This window comes from Zootoca vivipara, chromosome 2 (genome assembly GCF_963506605.1).
Source record: "Zootoca vivipara chromosome 2, rZooViv1.1, whole genome shotgun sequence".
Taxonomy (NCBI): domain Eukaryota; kingdom Metazoa; phylum Chordata; class Lepidosauria; order Squamata; family Lacertidae; genus Zootoca; species Zootoca vivipara.
Window position 1 is genome coordinate 88,960,933 of NC_083277.1, and position 21,269 is coordinate 88,982,201.

The 21,269-nt window shown below is 43.7% G+C and overlaps 1 protein-coding gene across 1 annotated transcript in view; it reads left to right on the forward strand.

The window, feature by feature from the left end:
• The first annotated feature begins 636 nt into the window (after nt 1-636).
• SEPTIN9 (septin 9) overlaps nt 637-21,269 on the forward strand; it is a 221,932-nt gene continuing 201,299 nt past the window's right edge. The window contains exon 1 of the mRNA XM_035104583.2: nt 637-1,001. Coding sequence (XP_034960474.1) covers nt 980-1,001 — 22 coding nt within the window. The 5' untranslated portion in view covers nt 637-979. The remainder of the gene's footprint in view (nt 1,002-21,269) is intronic.

A 21,269-nucleotide genomic window follows, 5' to 3' on the forward strand; every position in this document is an offset into this window, starting at 1 on the left:
TGCTCAGGCACCCAAGCCTCCTTTAAATAAAATATTAGTGGTGTTATGTGGAAACTAAGGTTGTGGACACACTATAACTTTAAAGCACACTCAAAACACATTTCCCCCTCAAAGAATTCTGGGTTTGGTTGCTTGTTAAGTGTTGCTGGGAACTGTATTTCTGTGAGGGGTAAACTACAGAGTTCTTGGAGGGAAAGAACAGTGCTTCAAAGGTGCCTTCAAGGTATAGTGTGTACAATGCCTAAAGTAGCTGCCTGGCATGCCCAGTTCCCTCCAAACAATGACTGGCTGCCTACAGACACGTAGTCTCCTAAGTCTACACTACAGGATTTGAACCAAGGTGCTTACATAACCAGCAGCCTTGTGCAAGTCTCTCCTTTCAGAGGGGAAAAGAGGAGCTTTGTGTTTACCGTAAACAGCCTGGTGTTCTTTGAACTAGTGCCTGCTTGCCTCTAGACCTAACTCTGACCTGAGCTATGGGGAGGAGCAGGGAGCAGGGCACACACAGAGAAAAAGCCAGTGGGTGGGTGTGGGGACCGAGTGGGTGGGGAGTCAGAATACCTCCCCCAGAGCACACAGGTTAAACCTGCAGGGAATCTCCGAGGCCTGGAGTGGGCAGGGACATGCACCAAGCCTGATTTGCTCACAGAGGGGAAAAGGTTAAAGTGCTGCCGCAGCAGCTGAGCTCTTCCGCTAGCCGCCTCCTTCAGCTTTAGCCTAGTTGGAACAACCCCACGACTGCACATCAGATTAGAAAAGGTGTGTTCTAATTAATGGGAGTGCTGTGGGCTCCCTCCTCAGCTGCAACTGTGTCTGTATATGCATGTAACACGTAGGAGGAGTACACTTTCCCTGCGGAGCCCTGCCTGCTGGAACAAAAGGATTATAAAGCAGACGCAGATCACCCTGGGGATTATTTGCCGGAGTAGCTTGAAGAAACTTTGCTGGCTTCCTATGTAACAGCTGGGACAAGAGCACCATGAGGAAGACATCGAACACAGGTGAGCAGAGGGGGGAAATGTTTCTTCAGGGGCTTTGCATCCATCACCTGGGCTCTCTTGCTGCATACAGAGAGAGAGAGAGCCTGGGTTGTTCCTATTTTTTAAAAAATCAGCTGTGTGGTTAACTGCTCTGGAAAGATCAAAGTTGCCTGCTGTAGGGAAATAGGGAAAGCACTGGCAGCAAAAGCTGATGTGGGAAATAGGCATATGAAGTCTGAAAACTTTGGCCAGGTCTGCTCAGAATTACATTGCATTGAATTCAGTGGGACCTACTTCTAGGTAAGTGGGGGTTAGCATTACAAACTAAATCCTTAGACCAGTTTTTTTAAGGCACATGTATATTCTGCTGCTGTATCTCTCCATAATTTATTCCAGATTACAGTTTGAATGTGAACCAATTAGTGTTTTAAAATTGTAGTTCTCTCTCCCCCCCCCAGCCCCCATACACTGCTAGTCTTGGAAGGCTTAGGCTTCAAAGCAGAGGAAGACTATGTGGGGGAAGGGAGATGGACTAAAGACTAGGAAGTGAGAGTGCTGGTGGTAGTAACTGGTGGAATCACTACTGTGACTTCTCATGGTTTTATGGGGCAGCTTCATAGGTTGCAGTGTGAGGTACTTTTTATATTATGTTTTCCACCACATGGGAACAAGAATCAAACTCATGAGAAGCAACCCTAAACTTTCAGTATAAACTGTGTACTTGTTTTAAAGTTTCTCTGCAACTCTGAGGACTAGGAGCTTGTCAAATGGATCTCCTCACTCTGGAGATGTAGGGACTGGAAATCGTGAAGTTAATTAAATGAGCATGTGTTATTTGAAACTGAAAATGGCTTGCACGCTACGGAGTCAACTGGCATAAGCTTTTTTAAAAAAGTTGGGAGAATATAAATTGGCAGGTACAAAGGAACCAGAGCAGATGTCAGGGTGTCTTGGCCTGACTCCACATTGTGCAACTGAACACTGGTGGCCTCCCTCTCTCCCTCCTAAGGAAAAACAATGTGGGTGATTTGCAGTGGCAAGCAGAGATGAAGGGCAACTTAATATTTTCACTACCTGTTACTGCTGCAAATTGCACCCCAGGCAGAGGCTACCTATGGAGTTTTAAATGCATGTTTGCTTCCTGTTTGTGGAAATAAAGAGAGGCCATTGTGGTTCACCTACATGCATTTGGATATAATACGTACTGAGGAAATTACTTAACCACAAGTAACCTCATAGAACTTTAAACAGTCATGGCTTACTCCAAAGACTTCTGGGAACTGTAGTTTGCAGAATAGGGTCGCCTAACAATTATCAGAACCTTTAACACTTCCCAGGATTCTTTGCAGGAAGCAATGGTTGTTTAAAGTAGTATGATACTGTTTTGAATGTATAGTGCAGATGGGGCCTTAGAGGTCAGATGAATGTCCAGGACAGCCAATGTAGGTGAAAGAAGCTCTACATCTCTATGCCTGCTGACTTTACGTCTTGTTTGTTCAGCAATAAAATTGGACCAAAGGCTAAAGTGAAGTTAGGTCTCCATACAGGAAATAGGAATCTTTTTCATCTCAGCGAGGTACTTGCAAAATTCCACAATGGTCAGCAAAGTGCTCATATTTCTCTTCTGCTGTGAGTAAGGGTCCAGGCTATCAATGTTAGCTGCCCTGAACTGTATGTGACCTATGAAGTTTCCTAGAAATAAATCCCACATGGCTATAGCAAACAAGACTGTGTGAAGGCCCAGGTGGTTGCTAGGGGCAACGCCAACATCTTTGCCCAAATGGTAGCAGAGCTCTTCATTTTGAGTTGTTATGAGACCAGTAGCCAATGAATCAATGGCCTGTTTTTCTCTCCAGCTTATTAGCAATGCAAGGAATTTTTATTTTGTTGGTTGGAAATTTATATTAGTGGCCATTATTCATCAGACTGACACAGACAGAAGGCGATGTAGATAGTTTTTTCTCACTAGACTTCATTTCCTGAGTGTTTTTGGATGCTCAGAAGTCTGCTGGTTAGCAGAAGAGAGCATGTTGTAATACAGCCACAGATTTATCACACACTTTGGCAAAGAGTGCACTATGATCTCACAACTATTTGCAGAGCCAGAAACTACAGTAACTCTCCAGCGAAATGAATGGCTCTCTGAAGGGGAGGAGAGAGGCTCCTAAAATTCTAGTGCTGTGTTTCTTGAACTTCTAAGAGACAAGGCATTCATGTACATAGGAGTAAGATCTATCAGCTCTCAAATGAGCTTGCCCCTATGTGAGCTGCTGTTCTGAGCATGCATCATTTGAGTGCATTCTAGTGCAACTGCATCTAGTCAGGGTGCTTTGCTATTTATTTTTTCATTATAACCCAGGCATCCCCAAACTCCAGCCCTCCAGATGTTTTGGACTACAATTCCCATCTTCCTGTTAGCTAGGGATCATGGGAGTTGTAGGCCAAAACATCTGGAGGACCACAGTTTGGGGGTGCCTGTTATGACCACTCAGGTCTTGGCTTGGTGGCAGTCCATAATACATGTACAATAAAACTAGACAGAGCCAGTTTGCATTGACCTATAATGTGGAACTCAACAAAATGGAACCACCATCACATAGAATCATAGAATTGCAGAATTGGAAAGGATCCCAAGGGTCATCAAGTTCAACCCCCTGAGATGCAGCAATCACAACTAAATCATGTGGAGACTTTCATCAAGGATTATTTCATTTGTATCCCACTGTTCCTCAGATGAGTTTTGTGTGGTGTGCTATCACTCTTTCCTCCACTGTTAATATTTGCTGTGAAGTAGGCTAAGCTGACAGATGCTGACTGGTTCAGGGTGGCACTGGAGCTTCATGGCTAAGTGGGGATTTGAACTTGGGTCTTCCTGGTCCTAGTCCAACCCTGTAACCACTGCACCACTCTGCCTTTCTCATTAGTACATCTTGGACATGTCCTATAGATTGTCAGCAAACCAATACCTGAGAACTGATAGAGCCATTCATTATCTGGACATGAAAACAAGTTGTGTATACCTGCTCTTAAATTTTGCTAGTTTTATTTATATGTTAATAATTGTTTAAAATGACTGTGTGTATACCACTCAGGGATTGTTTAGGCAGTTTATAAATTCTTCTGATAAACATAAATAAACTGTGTAGCCACTAGCTTGCAAAACACTAGCATCATCTGTCCACTTTTAAAACCTGTACATAAATCAGATCCAGTATGTATTTCCTGACATGGGACCAACTCAGAGCAGTCGAGCCTTTGAACCATGCAGTGAACAATCCTCTATTAACAGAATTTGGAATTTGTTCTTGCAAAGATACTTAGTCACAGGAATTCTCCTGAATTATTGTACAGTCTGAACTCACAGTATTCCAGTTTAATTATGTTGCAAGAGACAATTAGTTCTGAAAAACTAGGAGAATCCTAATAATAAAGTAATATGTGATCTGAAAGCCGGGTTATCTATTAGACTGGCAAATAAAGATTGGTTTGGCATATACCAATAATAGAACCCTGTTCATTGCAGGAAGAATAATGACTGTTACTGTGAAACTGATCAGCTGTATTTATTCATTAATCCCTGGAGTGGTAATCACAACTCTGATTCTCTGAAGGCTGGGTCACATTACAGTGGACAGGCGTAACTATGCTTTTTGGTAGTCAGCAACTAAATTGTAGCAGGATTTTTATGGAGGAGGACTTCCACTCTTCCGGATACATTAATCCACACCTGATTTTGCCAAGCAAGGAACTGGGAACTGGGTCTGATTTATGTAGAGGTCTTGCAAGTGTACCTCGGTCAATCAATAACGCGAGATGAGCGCCACAACCCCAGAGTCGGTCGCGACTGGGCCTAATGGTCAGGGGTCCCTTTACCTTTACCTTGGAAGTATACAGCATGGCCAAATGGCCTAGGATGTATTTAAAAGGACATGGATAAATTCCTTGCCAGTGTTTCAAAGCACAGAGCACATAATTGTTAAGTAAAAGGTAAATATGACCATTAGGTCCAGTCGTGACCGACTCTGGGGTTGCGGTGCTAATCTTGCGTTATTGGCCAAGGGAGCTGGCGTACAGCTTCCAGGTCATGTGGCCAGCATGACAAAGCCGCTTCTGGCGAACCAGAGCAGCGCACGGAAACACCGTTTACCTTCCCGCTGTACCGGTACCTATTTATCTACTTGCACTTTGATGTGCTTTCAAACTGCTAGGTTGGCAGGAGCTGGGACCGAGCAACGGGAGTTCACCCCATCATGGGGATTTGAACCGCTTACCATCTGATCGGCAAGCCCTAGGCTCTGTGGTTTAATCCACAGCGCCACCCGCGTTGAGTAGGGTACAGGAATAACATACCACAGATGGCCACCAGAAGAAGTGTCCTAAGAACCTAGTCCAGGTATCCACAAACTTCGGCCCTCCAGATGTTTTGGACTACAATTCCCATCATCCCTGACCACTTGTCCTGTTAGCAAGGGATCATGGGAGATGTAGGCCAAAACATCTGGAGGGCTGCAGTTTGGGGATGCCTGACCTAGTCTCTTGAGGATTATGATTCATAACCTTGATAATGTGGGTGAAGGAGGCTATTCCAGGTATTTGGATATTTACAAAAGTCTTCCGAAATCAGCACATTTGAAAATATGACCACCATGGGCCACTGTTTTCCTGAATTTTTACATCAGTAAATATTGGGTATAATGAAACCAAGAATGGTATAAAAGGCTAGCAAGTTTCCTTCTGATTCTGACTCATGAAGGATTTGGGGTGAGCTGCTTCCTTCATCTCGCTTAGCATATATCCACTTCCACTTTGGTTCTCAACAGCTCTACTACCTATTCAGAGGCTCTGCTTGTGACGTTTACTTTTTCTGCTAGACATAGCACTGTAAAATTCTTGCTTCACTTCATTCATCTAACCCTTTAGGTTATCGGTGTAATTGGTGGGTCCCAGATTCCTCCTCAAAGTTGCTCATAGCCCATGCACATTTTGTGACAACTTGAAAATCTGCTCAGTGCATTATTGGGTTATTTAAACAATAGTTCTTCCAAATAGAGGGCTTTGCAAGTATCAAGCCAAAGAGTCTGTAGCTCATTGGTAGAAAACAGGCTTTGCAAGTACAGGGTCTCTGGCATCTCCAACACAGGCATATAATGTAACAGGGTTGAAAAAGATGCCGGGGAGCTGATTTTGGACAGCCACTTGCTGCTTACAGTAAATCCAGGGATAGATGGACCAAAGGTCTAACTCACTATATAAAGCAGTTTCATATATTCATATTTGGCATGCCTGGCAACCACAAACCACACGGGGACTGTGCTACACTAGATGGCAGCAGGCTAAATGCAACATTCCAAGCTGACATTGTAACATAACTAACCCCACCCCCATTAGTCGGGACCTCTTTTTTTCTTTGGAGGTACCTTCTCCCCTACTTCTGGTTTAGCGCTACAGTGCTTAAGCAGATATGGGCAACAATGCCATCTGGATGCATACCAAGAACACTAAGCAGAGACAGTTCTGGAGCCATACCCTGAAGAACTCCAGCTGTTGCCTCCCCACTGTTTGACAATGATCCCTTCATAATTCATTATTGTGCAACAATTGCTACTGATATGGAATCTGAAACAACTGCTAAATGATGCAAAAAAATAAAAAAGTGATTGCAAAATTAACAACTGCTTGTTTTTCTTGATGGATTTCCTCACTAAAAATAGTCAATCAGAACAGCTGGACCTTGCCAACCACAACAGTTGCCCCTTGCAACACAGTAGGCCGCTAGATGCCAAAGATGAATGAAACCTCTATTCAGATTAATGAGGAATATTTTGATATGAAGTTAGCTTTATGTTTTACATTAACTGTCCATGGCTTGGTGAAGAAAGTATTACCACTGTGCCAATGCCATCTTACTCATCACTCTGGCAAGGAGCCTGCAGAAGCCTGTCTTGGCCAGTTAAATTGCCAGAAGTTGAGCAATCATTATACATTTATCCCATTTTATTGTTTCTAATAAAAATACATTTTCCTGTCTTGATTATTGTGTTGATTGAAATTCTAATAATAATGTCCAGCTCAAGAAACAAGTTAGTTGGGCTTTGAGTCCTAGTTAACTGCTGTTAGAGGCAGAATGCTTAGTGTACATTAAACGCAATAAAAAGAAAGAAAGCACTAATTTTCACCTAATCCTTGAGGCCAAATGTAGAATAAACCCAATGGCCAAGCCTATAAGGCCTTGCTAAAAGAGCTTTTGTGTCAGTGGGGAAATCTTCACTGATTATGGCAATAACTCAAACTCTGAAGGGAACAAATAAAATAACATTTTTACTGAGAGCTGCCTTTCACTCATCAGGAGAGAAATTGGACTGTCAAATCTCCTGAGAACATTTATTAAGTATGAGGGCAAGGGATAAGACTTTTCTTTATTTGTCGTCGTAGACTTTCTCCCATGCCCCACCTTATGCATTGTCTGCAGTCTATATCAGACCTAATATGTGATTCCATAGGAGAACAATGGAAGAGTGACAATCTTCCTTTGCAAGACATGTTGGGCAATTCTTCTTCCACAATGCTAGTACTTGGAAAATACCGGGAACCATTGATCCTCCCTAATTTAGGCATTTCTAAATTGGGAAATTTAAATGTGTGGGTTGATGTAGCAGGGGAGGAGCATATAGTGGATGAAAACCGCTTCTAGGACTTGCCATGAAAGCTCACCTTGCAGAAATATTTTAATTGTTGGGAAGGAAGTTTAAAATTAGGTTGGCACCTGAGCCACAAACTCTGCAAGTCTGCCAGACCTCAGTTCAGCTTCTGATTTATTTTTGCTTCAGCTTGCAAAATCCAACCTGTGATTTGTTGTTTGGGCATTTTTCGTCTATCTTTAAGAATTTAGCTTGCTCCAATCTAGACACCCTCGACATACGAGATTCTGTTTGCTTTCAAAGAATCAAGCTTTATCCTTGAAATCATAGGAAGAGAGCAGGCAAGGCAGTGAGGGAAGGCTTCTTTTAATCTGGGAGTGGCCACTAGCTGTTATCCAGAGAAAGAGCTTTATGTTTTCCCTTTAGCGAGAAAGAAGAAATTCCTGTGGCCTAGTTTTGTAAAGTCACATGGACTAGAACAGCCTGAGTTTGCAGCTGGAATTGACCACAACATATTAAAGGTCAGCTCTCTTCTCCTCTCTTTCCACACATCACTTCTCTCTCTTCCAATCCCTCCACTAAAAAGCACCCATTCTCTGCCGTGGAAAACACTGTGCCCTTGTTTCAAGTAACTGCATCTCTTGATGAGTTGATAGCATAGTTACATTTTTCAGCCAATAAACAAAAGCCACCGTGCTTGGTCATGTTTGCCTGGAGACTTTAGGATTATGAAATCTAACCAATTCACATGGATCACCTATCAGCTTCCTACATGAGTCATTTCCTTTCTTGTGGCTGAACAGCCAGTCTGGTTTCGACATCCTTGCTCTGTTCTTGACTTCTGACCTTTCAGTGGGTAAGACCCTCTACCATTGGGTCAGAAACCTTCCAGTTGTGGGGATCCACCTCCCTTGTTGCTTCACCACATCCTTGGCTCTTAAGAAGATGGGCTCCTTTATTTATTCAATACCTTTGTTGGCTTCTCCTTGCATACCACTGATTGTCGTTTACTGACACTGATTAGTACTCATTTTCCAGCTCTCGTCCAAGCATTTGTGCTGTTCATTTTGCAATTCTAGGATTTCTCAGGGTCTCTGTTTCAGAACGGGAGAGGAAATTTGCCCTTCTTGAATTCATTCAAGATTTTGGTGGTTAAGAAGCAGTGCATGCTAAGAACATATGGTGCAACTATTTTTTCTCTTTTTCTTTTTTCATACTAGCTCTAGCAATATTTATTGATGCATGATGAACAGGTTTGTTTGTTTGTTTGTTTTTATTGAAGCAAAAGGATTTGGGGCTTTGTATACACAGCCAGAACATACAGAGGTAGGGCACTTTATTCGTTTTAGCTACTCATTGTGCGGAGCAGCCAGGGGGTTAATCTATTCTATACCTTATCATGGTCTTTAAAAAAGAGAGGTGGTGGTGACTGCTCCTTCTGATTACTAAAACAGTGCTCCTGTCTCTCTTTTAATCATTGAAGGTCCATGCCATGGGTGAGAGTATTGCTGTCAAGCCTCAAGTACCCAGCAGCTGAGATGCATATTATGCACATGTGGCAATCAAGGGGCAGAGTCAAGTTATGCCATTCCCAAAACCAGCCAGCACAGATTGTGAAAGCACAAAATCAGTTACTGCTTTACACAGCTTTCTGCTGATGTACGCATCTACTTTAATATTCACAAATGGTGCCTCTTACAAACATACATGACTTTCAATCTAGTATGATTATATATATATATATATATATATATATATATATATATATATATATATATATACACACATGGTGCCAACTCCCTGGAGCCTTGGGTGTCTGAGCACCCACAAAATTCCCCATGAAGGGGCTGGGCATCCACAGATTTCAGTGTCAGGGCCATGCACGCTGCATGGCACCCACAGCCCTGGGCACCCACGGTTGCGGGGCCAAGCTGGCACGCCTGTCCCCAGGGCTAAGGCACACCAGGGGATATTCAGTGGGCAAGGGATTGTATGCTGTGTTCACACTTCCTTCCTTTTCCCTCCTTATCTCTTTAGAACCTCACAGGGCTGGTGGCTTGGTGTAGACACAAGGGTGGGATTGCAGTGCAGGCATTGGACAGCGCTTTCCCCGATAATTGGTGGCAGTGCAATGGGTGTACTGAGCTCTGCAGAGACTGAGAGCCAGTTCAAGCACTTATCAGAATGGACAATTTGTGCACAATGTGAGGAAAACAGGACTTCCACTACGGGCCCCTCCACATCTTTTTAAATGGGTACATTCTGCAGCATGTCATTGATGCAAAAATAGTGCATCAGTGGTGCGATTATGTTGAACCATCCAGACATCATTCTACTTTATTATGCTGTTGGATCATTGGATGGGCATTCTGTTGCTATAGCACAACAGAAGGGGGCAGGGGAGGGGAAATTGACACTTGACAGGATTTTAGCAGGAAACTATGAGACATGCACCTATTGAGAAAGAAGCAGTAAGACTGCTCCAAAGCTTTTGTAGGCACAAGTGGAATTGAAAATGTGATCACGTTTAACTGCCCCGATAAACATCAAGAGCACACATCCTGATCTATTCAGGATGCGCACCCCCTATACCTTTAGCGTAAAATGTGAAATGGGTTGTACATAGGCATATATAGGAAGCTACCTTGCACCAACTCAGACCACTGACCTACCGGTATATTGTCAACACTGATTGGCAGAGGCTCTCCAGGGTTTCAGGAAGGGGTCAATCTCGGCAATCTTCAGGTGCTGGGGACTGAGCTTGGGATCTCTGGCACACAGAGCATGCGCTGCTCTGCCACTGAACTATGGCCCTTTACCTGCAAAATTTCTCTGTGAGCCTTCCTCTTCAAAAATTAAGAGGCAAGGTGGAACAACTCATTATGGCATACATAAGATGAGGGAACATGGTAGTTCATGGTTTTCATCCTATCTAGGTAGAAATTGGCCTGAGGGCTGCCATCTGCACCCCTTTTTATATTTGATATTGCTGCAGATATGGCCCAGCATTTCAGGTGCTATGTAGCCATTGCTGCAGGGTATCTATCTGAATTTTTATTCAGAGTTGCCAAAGCAAATTTAAACACCGTCATAAGACTGTCAAAATTAATTAAAGAAAGCCCAAGTTGTTAATGATTCTCAAAGGGGTACAATTTGAATTTTGATTCTTTCTCAAACAAGTGTATACCGGTACATATGTATAAAAGCTTTTAATTTCACTCACAGCTTTGTAAAGCACACCACATCTCTGGTATATACTTGCAAGTAAAATGGAAACTGGAAAGCCATGCCATTTTTATGTCTGAAGAGATGACTAATCCCTTGCTCAGAAAATTGTTCCTTCCTTCTGCCCAGCTCAGTGCTCTTTGTCCTTTATGAACCCAGCAAAACTTGGCACGTGATATAAGCAAGTGAGACTGCAAAGACCTTTCCACGACTAGCTCAGAAATACTGAGCAGCAAAACGAATGACAAACATGCCCCTTTCTCTTGCAGTTTACCTTTTGCCCACTTTTAGCAAGCTGTGCCCTCACTAGAGCTCTACTTGAGCTGTGATTTTGAATTCGTGAAGGTCCGGTTCTGAAGTGCATTTCACAATATGGTTCATCACATGTTACACTGAATGCAGGTACATAGGAGCCAATTCCTAGGGGCCGAGGACCCTATAAAATATTTGAGGGGGTCACCCACCAAAGTTGATGGGCATTGATTCAAATGGTTGTCCCTACATGCATACAAGTGTTTGTGAGAAACATTTTCCAAAGATAAAACAGGATTGACAACAGTGAGCGGGGTAAGGGAAGCAATGGCTTTGGGAAGGAGGCGTAAGACTCTGGCATGGTCCTAGAGCCCTCCCACCTCCTCCCCAAAGCTGGACAAGCACTTACTAGGCTTTGTGAGGGAGCCAGGAGGACTCTTTGATTAGGTTATCCACACCTTTTCCACCCTGCACATGACCCAGGTGAATGAAGAAGAAAGTGGTGATTGTGATCACGGTGTACGCCTTGGGCAGGTGTGGATACACCCCCTCTGCTGGTATCACCTTCATTTGGACACACTGCAGTGTAATGCAGAATCAATATGTAATGAATTTTTATTTTTGGATTGAAACTATATTCTGAAGAAGTGCTTTATTGGGGGGGAGTGTAATAGATCTAGCTTGTATGTGGATTACATTGGGGGGGGGGGACAACTACTCTGTCTCAATTGATCCTAAAATAAAATGTTGTGTGCACACAGCCATAGTTACTGAACTATTTCTACTTTGTTTTACAAGTTACATTGGGATGAAAGTAAACAAACTCTTTCTTCACTTATTGTCTTGCTTTGAGGATAGGGAGTCCACTGAGCTCTGAAAAGAGCTCTCAGCACAACATCTCTAGCTAGGAGAGCAGAAGCAATTACACTCTCTCAACACCAGTGACCCTCTACAGCAGAGTGTGCTTGTATTGATGTTCTCCCCTGAGATGCTGCTCAGCACTTCAGCTGGGTAGTTCGCCAGCAATTTAAGCACCATGCCACTGATATTAAATTGTGCATTGGCCCTACAGCAGCAGAGGTGCTTTTTTTTAAAAAAGCAGAAAATTGTTGTGTGTAAACATGACAGTTATTGTTGAGCAAAGATCCTCTTTGCAGTTACTGGTTCTCTTAGGGAAAAGCTAGATATGATAGCGGCACAGATCCGAGTATTTGAATTAAGCTGCCATCAAATCTTCCTCCGCTCCCTACGTGCCACCAATTGTGTATTAGTAGAGAGCTATCTGCACATCATTCCACTTCGTTAGTTGTTCTGTGATGCTTCTGCAGTGGTACTGCATAATTGCCATGTGGTGGAGGGGCACCCTTGCATAATACCACAACAAATGTGCAGAAACTGGAATACTTGTGGTATGAAAATAATTATTGCTATGAATGTATGGATGTAAAATTGTTTATGGGCTGCTTTTGGGGCACAGCCCTCTCAAGGTAGCTTACAAAGCATGAAAACACAACGCAAAGAGCTAACAGCCATTTAGAAACCTAGGCTAGTTAAAACATATAAAACAGCACTTAACAATGTGAAGGTTGGCCTGGATAAATGTGTTTTAAAAACATACTTAAAGGGTTGCAGCTTTGGGGGGAGGGAATACACCTTGCTGCAGAGGTAGTTCCACATTCTAGGGATGTAGATATATGCATGTACTGGTACTAGGGGCTGTGCTCTGCTTGCCAACCCCTTGCCATTCCCCCCACGTTAACCCCCTCCAGCTTCCCCTTTCCACATCATTTTGGGAAGCTCACTTTTCTCCTTCCCATCCCTATTTTTGTTTTTTTTTTTAACATAATTTTTATTGGTTTTTACAAATTACAAAAGATGGTACATACATAAACACCTTTTCCACCTTCTTCCCACCCCCCTCCATGGGTCCTCCCCTGCCACAGAAGTATCCCACGCAGGTGATCAGTCAGAAGTGGTCCATTTTATGATTGGGTTTCTGTCCTCCTCCCCCTCCCCTGCCCCCCAAGCCCCCCCCTGCCACCAGGGAGCTCCAGTGAACCAGGGCAGTACGCAGGAGTTCATCCATCCAACCATCTATTGTCATACCAAAAAAAAAAAAGAAAATACAAAAAGAGAAAAAGAGAAAAAAGAGAAGAGAAAAAAAAAAGACAAAAAGGAAAAAAGACAAAAAAAAAATTCATCATAATTGTTAAATTCATAATTGTTAAACCATATTTTGTGGGCTTCCCCACCCTCCCACCCTTCCCCGGTTTTCCTCCCTTATTTATCATCTTCAACAGTTTCATAGTTCATATTTTATAACATACACCTTTATATCTTATACCACTTTTAAACTATTATCATTTTCGCCTATTGTCCAATCACTGAGAAATCAAACTCCCATTTTTTCTTCCCGTGCCTAATTTTTACCCCTCTATAGGCCTCCATATTTTCACCTTTTTCCAGAATCAATTCACTTTTTAAACCTATAACTATTCCCAAACTAACCTTACTCCCCCCGAGTACCTGCTCCACCCCTCCAATCCAGCAAGTTCCATAGTCAGCAGTCCAGTTATAGTCCTATTAACCCATCCTTACAATCACCACTTCACTTTCCCTTCACCCCACCCCCTGTTTGCAGTCTTTTGCCATCCAGGCCTCCATATCAGACCCCTGAGCTTCTTCTCTTCTCTGCTTAATTTTTCCTTCTTCCCTGTGGTCATTCTGGAGTTCCAGTAAATCCAGTCGTGCCCCCCTCGAAGGGGAGGCACTCCATCCAACTTTTTGTAGAGTAAAATCATCATTTTTTTCGTGATGGGCTTCATTTTGTGTTAAATCATCACAGTCGTCATCATTGTCATTCTCACATTCATCTTCTTCAGTTTCAAAAGCTTCATCTTCTAGGAAATCATATTCTGTCATCACAATCTGGAATTGTTGCTGTAACACTAGCCGTTGTGTCTCCTCTTGACATAGTTCTATTCTTGTTTCCCACATTAAGGTCAAAACAGTCCGCTGAAACTCAGGCGGGTACCTTTTTGTTGACATAGTTCAGTCCTGTCAAGGTCAAAACTTGTCACATGGGGTGGAATATGATCGCAGTCTATTTTCTCGACTCCATTTTAACAAGCTGGCTGCATTCTTAAAAATAAAGTTCGAACTCACATTTCAAAAGCATATAAACCAAAAAAAAATTCCCAAAAAGTCCAGAGATAAAGATAGAAATAAAATTTAACTATAAATCCTGGTCAGCTCACTGGGTTTTCTGGGCTGCCGGCTCCCGAGAAAAAGAAAGGTCTTTCTTAGTCTTAACTTCATTCTGCAGGGCAATCACAACAGTCTCTCTCCCCTTTTACCCTGCATTTAGGGGAGATTCTCTTTGATGCCTTTGAGGAATCCTTTTAAGTTAAAATCTTCTGTTTACGGCTTCGGGTTTCTGTTTACTGTCTCTTATGTTACCGTGGGGGGGGGGGGTGGCTTCCTCTTTTCCCCTCTCTCCCAGGTCCAAATTGTTGCCTTAATTTACATTCCAAAGAATCCAAATTACTCACAGTCTATTCATTTGCTGAATGTTCTTTGAAGAATTGGCCACCTCCACTTCCCAGACTCGCAGCTTCGCACTCTCAGAGCAGCAATGTCAGCCTGTCCGCCGCGGTTCACCTCCTCGCTCTCGGGGGCTTAAACAAAGCCGATCCGGGGAGGAGAGAGCCCGCTTTTGGCGCCGCCAGGCAAAATCTGTCCCCAAAAAGCACGATTTGGGGCTTTTAAGGAGGTTTCGTTTCGCTGGAACGATTCCCTCCACCTCTGAAGCGCCGAGGTCCGCTCCGCTGTGCGGACCCCCGTCTGAGCAAGATGGCGTGGTCAACCGGAAGCCTCCCCATCCCTATTTTTGAAACCACTTCTTTCTTCTGTTTCGCAGCCCTGCTTTCCACCTGTTTTCTCCTTCATCCCTATGTCCATGCCACCATCTCCTCTTCTTTTGCGCAACCCCCCCCCCAGCCGCCTTGCACAGAAACCACCATGGTAACCTCCTGCATCTTCCTTATTATGAACAGGCAGCTGTTCATAATAAACATGCATAATTTAAGTATAGCACACCATGCATAGATGAGAAAGATGCTACTACGATGACTGAGGTAATCCAGCTGTGTAACACTGACTGTATCCCAGCTATTTAAGTCTGCCAACTTTTAAGCTACTTAAAGCTGCCAGGGACTTTTATCATTGGGAAATGTTGCTGCTTGGAATGTCTTCATGTGGGTGGTCTTTCCTATTCTGTCATTCAATGATTAATTTCCTGGTAAAGATCCCGCTCCCACTCCATGGGTGAACACATAGGCATGGTTGGCAGCATGTCATTACTTGAAGCTGACCTGATGCATGCGTTAATGCTTATCAGGACCATTTCAGTTTCTGAGTCTGACTCAGCATCTCAGCTCTTGCAAATGTGTCTTGATTATCTTTACCGTTAATAGCATTGCTTCTACCCCTTATTGCAGACATCCCCAAACTCAGCCCTCCAGATGTTTTGGGACTACAATTCCCATCATCCCTGACCACTGGTCCTGTTAGCTAGGGATGATGGGATTTGTAGTCCCAAAACAGCTGGAGGGCCGAGTTTGGGGGGGGGCTGCCTTATTGCAAATATATATCTCTGTAACAGTTCCCCTCTCCACTTTTATAATATTGAGACGTGATCAAATTAAACAGAATGGTGGGAGATTGAGGACACAGACAAAAGAAAGTACTTCTTCACACAGCACCTAGATAAACTATGGAAATTGCTACCAGAACACATGGTGATGACCACCGGTTTAGATGGCCTTAAAATCAGCTTAAACAAATTAATGTGACTCTGTTCTAGTAAATTTAATAAGTAGAAGATGTGGTAGAATATTCCCCAAATACTCACACTCTAGGTCAGGCACCCCCAAACCCGGCCCTCCAGATGTTTTGGGACTACATGGATGAAGTTATCAAGGGCTCACAGGAGACAGATATTGGGTAGTGGCTGCCTTTGGTAACAGCAAAGGGGAACCTGAATCTTGTCACATACTCTCTAGGCAGATTTGTTGATTTAGACTGGAGGCCTCATTACCTGAAGCCATGGTCACAGCTGTAGTAGGAATTTGCTCTTCTAATATCACATTAGGAAAATTTTCAGAACCAGGTGGGTAGCAGGTTTCTTCCACAGGCTGTTATCTCTGGGGTGATCAAAGGCACTGGGGAAAAGATTTAATCTTATTTTCATATGACAAGGTGAACAAAGGAAATGAGTACAAGTTGCCTCAAACCCCCTCAGGAACTGAATGGCTTGAGGTCTTGAGTTGCAAGTGCCTGGACATGTACAGCAACTGCATGAATTACAGAAAGAGGGGGAGAACCCTCTGCAAGTTGCAAGTCAAGGCAGGGAGGATTAATGGACAGATGAATGTAGGGTAGGATGGCTTTGGCATAACTGTAGTGCTGGGAAACTGCCCAGGACTGACAGCACAAGAGAATCATATTATCTCTGTAAACAGAAGGAAGACTTAGGCTGCCACCCAGGCAGCAGTGGAGGAAGCACCTCTCCTTTGTTGCCTTCTCATTGCTGCCTGTCTGGGTCTGAGGAGACCACAAAATGCCTGGTGGTGTCAGAAGGGACTCAGAAAGTTACCCTTTCCAATGCCCAGTTCAAAAGCAGGACCACCCACCCCTTAAGCAACCAACTCAGCCTTGAGTGCTGTATGCGGCCCACAAAAGCAGAAAATACATAACACAACAAGGAGCTTGCAATGCAGTTGTTCTACATGACTTGTGCAAAAGAGCTGAGGCAAAGAATATTAGAGAAAGAGGAGAGGAAATAAAGGGGTGGTTTGCTAATTTGACCTGATGGGGTTGAGCAAAACTAATCCATGAAGGGCTCCCTTCATCTAAACACCAATTGGAGCCAACCACACATGTGTTTTCTGTCCATTCAGCCAGCATCCTTCCTTCCAGTGGAGAGCCAATCAAGTTGGTATGACCTGTATGACTGGTTTTGCCCATGTGTGTTGTTTAATTCTCACAAAGTGCTCTCACACACTTAACCTTTTGCACTTTCCAGGCACAATACTTGCCGCAGTTGATTACACCACAATGCTTCCATGGCACTATGCTTGGGGTTGGGTCTGAAGCCATTTCCATACACCCTCTGTTAGCTGGAGAGTTATTGTCATAGGTACAAAATCCTTCTAGGTCTGCGGTATTCTGTTGCTTGAGGTGTTGGTAGAAGGTCAGGCCAGACAGAGTGCATTGAAACCATTACCACTTATGGACTGTGGGAATGAAAGAGGGAGGTGAGCACTCCTTGTCAGTTTCCCATGGGCAACTGCTTTGTGACTGTGAGAACAGGATGCTAGACTAGATGGGCCTTTAGCTGACCCATCAGGACTTCTTTTATGTTTTTTCCTTTTTAGTTAGAGATCTATGGAGTACACATCAGGCTCTTTAAGTTGTTCAGATGCTTTCCATGTATGATGTTTTATAATCAAAAGTGTGTAGAACAAAAACATAGCAAATATGAGTACAAAGTTGTGGCTTGCTTATATTTCTGGGATTTGTCTTTTTGGTGCCCTTGACTGCTTCTAACTACTGGTATCACACAGATTGGGGTGGCCAGCATGGTGTGCACCAGATGTTGTTGGACTGCAACTTCCCATTGGCCTCAGAAAGGTGGTCAAAGGTCAGGGACAATAGATGCTGTAGTCCAGCAACATCTGAAGTACATCATGTTGGTTCCCCATCTTGGATCATCTGACATACAGTCTATGAGCAGAATCTGGAATGTTGCATCCCGCTGTTCCGTTTGCATTGATGAGATCTGTCTGCAGTGAACATTAAACACCTGCCAAAGGATTATATTTTAAAAGGTTGCTTCAATAAATAGGCTGCTTTGTGCATTTTCTCCTCAGACCGGTTATTTGGCTTAGAAAAATGGTATAAAGAAATGAAAGTTGCAGTTGTTAAGTGGAATTGCAATATGTTGCAAGCTGTATATCTCAGCAGTGGAGGATTGTCCACTCTCCTGATTTTATTCAGGGAGGCCTGTGATTATAATAAGCTACGTGGTGGAGCACATGAGAAGTGAAGGAGAGCATTGCAAGACCCCTATGAGCTTGGCTCAGGCCAGAAACCGAAAAGCTAAACAAAGGAAATAATATATTTGTAAATCCAGTTGCCTGGTGGCGAGAAAGGCCAGAACTGTACTCTTTCCGTTGTAGGAACTGGAAAGCAAAACAAAACAAAAATCCTTGCCTCGGGGCTCTTTTCCATGCCACGTATAACTCACTCATGTCTTAAGAGAAGGATTAATACATGTTGCTGCCTCTGATAAAAGACACACTAGTATGACTGAGACACACCCTGGCCCTTGGAATGCAACTCTTCTGGGAGAGAGTAATATATTAACCCTTTCCCCAAGGATGATTTACAGTGTAATCCTAGGCACGCCTACTTGGAATTGAATTCCATTGAGTTCAACTGGGCCCACTGCCAAGTAAAGTGGGTACAGGATTGCAACTCCCTAACAAAGGCACTGGAGTGGCTTCCAGGAACATGTCCAACAGTATAAGGTGGTGTGGTAGGACGGTGACACTCACCTGACCTCCAGTCAGTAACGTTGCTGCTGCTTCCTGGGAGGAAGAGGAGGGGGTGAAGTGTTAGTGAGGTTGGCATGGTGAAAATGCACCAGCAGAACCAATCTGGTGCTTCCGTTGGTGTGTTTGCACCATGCCAACCTCACTGCCACATAGCCTCTCCCCTTCTACCTTTCAGTAAAGCAGAAGTGACGGACTGGAGGTCGGGCAATAGTGAATAGAGTAAATAATAAATAGTAAACTAGTTGTTATTTAGTCGTTTAGTCGTGTCTGACTCTTCGTGACCCCATGGACCAGAGCACGCCATGCACGCCTATCTTCCACTGCCTTCCGCAGTTTTGTCAAACTCATGTTGGTAGCTTCGAAAACACTGTCCAACCATCTCGTCCTCTGTCGTCCCCTTCTCCTTGTGCCCTCCATCTTTCCCAACATCAGGGTCTTTTCCAGGGAGTCTTCTCTGCTCATGAGGTGGCCAAAGTATTAGAGCCTTAGCTTCAGGATCTGTCCTTCCAGTGAGCACTCAGGGCTGATTTCCTTCAGAATGGATAGGTTTGATCTTCTTGCAGTCCATGGGACTCTCAAGAGTCTCCTCCAGCACCATAATTCAAAAGCATCAATTCTTTGGCGATCAACCTTCTTTATGGTCCAGCGCTCATTTCCATACATCACTACTGGAAAAACCATAGCTTTAACTATACAGACCTTTGTTGGCAAGGTGATGTCTCTGCTTTTTAAGATGCTGTCTAGGTTTGTCATTGCTTTTCTCCCAAGAAGCAGGCTTCTTTTAATTTCATGACTGCTGTCACCATCTGCAGTTATCAAGGAGCCCAGGAAAGTAGAGCAGGAGCCCCCCCCCCCCCCGTTTTAAATGACAGCTATCTTCTGTAAATAATGATAGCCTATCCGGGATATTTCCCATTTGCAGAAGGGAGTTTTATATTTTATTGCAATGAATCCTAAATGAGAGTTTTGACTCCTGTTAATATGTATTACATGCTGCATTTAATACATTTTACTGTCCCCATATAGAGGAAATTCTGTGTTACTACCTTCAAGGGCAAGATGCTGGCTAGAAAATTCGGTAGCCCCAAATTAGAAGGGAATGCATCTGAGGCTGTTGCGGAAACCTGGCCTCCACTTGAAGTACTAGTGAAATTGTTAAAAGGTGATCTTATCTCCACCTGAAAATCCTGAGATTTTGCTGTCCTGATGATTAACCCAATCTTTTGCCTAACCTTCCCGTGAAATGCCAAAATGTATATATAAAAAAGTGGAATGCAAACTCTGGTGCAGCAGTACTAATTTCAAGGGAAGTCTCCACTGATTCACAACCCCCCCCCCCAAATTCCTCCTAAGCTGCTCAAGTTGTTTTTCCTTTGGCAGCTTTTTATACAACAGAAATGTGAATTCACTCCATTAACTCAATTCGCACGATTAATACCACGTGGCTTGGTCCTGATAGCACTGCACTTCCCCAAGATCCATGAGAAGAGGGTCCCTGCCCCCCAGTATTGGACTCAATTGCACTGCGACAGCACAACTGATTTCCATAAGTAAACAACAGCATTGGACACCCATGTTGCTGCCTTGAGAGTGGGGGTCATGGGCTGAGGGTGGGCAATGCAATCTGCCCAAGGAAGGAGCAATGTAGTTGCATGGGACCCCAAGCAACTTTCCAAGTTTTGTGTGTGTGTGGGGGGGGGGTATTTTCCACACGAAGTGCAGACGTGCAGAAAGTTCCTGTGTAGAAGGGTCCACCATTCAAGCTCACGACTGAAATCAACAGGGTTTTTAGTCACTGGTAAAGTGGTTGCCCACTTTATCATGTGCTATATGATGTATGAATGAACTGACCACATGGAGTGTCCCACTTGCTTATAGAATTTGCACGACCAGTTGCTGAGGTGGGTGCACTGATGTACTAACATTGCATGCAAATGGGACAACTCATGTGGTGCAATGCATTTTAAACATTAAATATGGCACACTTGAAATGCTTACACAGGAAAGGACTTTGGCCCTGACTGCACTCCTGTCTCTCAGCCTACATCCTTACTGCCACTTTAGGTTCATCATCAAAGCAGGGGGGGGGGGAGAGAGAGACAAAATCACCTGAGGGTGGTGGTAGATGTCCCTAGCTTTTCTCACATACTTCAAGACTAGGAAAAAGATAACTCTCAATGAGCTCAGAAGGCCCATAGAGACTTTTCAGTATAATTTAGCAAGATGCTTGGATTTTCTGGAGGCTGATACTCCCCAAGAAAGCATCCTTCATCCCTTTCCATGTAAGCCAAGGTGTTTGTTTCTCAATGTAAGCTCTTGTCTGGTTTTGATTTGCAAGATGTTAAGAAAGGGGTGACTTGAGACAGTTTTTGGTGAAGTTGAGGAGGAAAGGCTGAGTGGGTAGGAGAAGGACTGGTTTTTGTTCTTAGACGATGCAGCTGTCTGATCTAAAACATTTCCCACCAAACTGGATCAAGTTTTCCTCCCTTCTGGGAATCAAAGTAACATGTGCCTTTCCTGATTTTAATTTGTTACCCTGTTAAAAAAAAATCTGG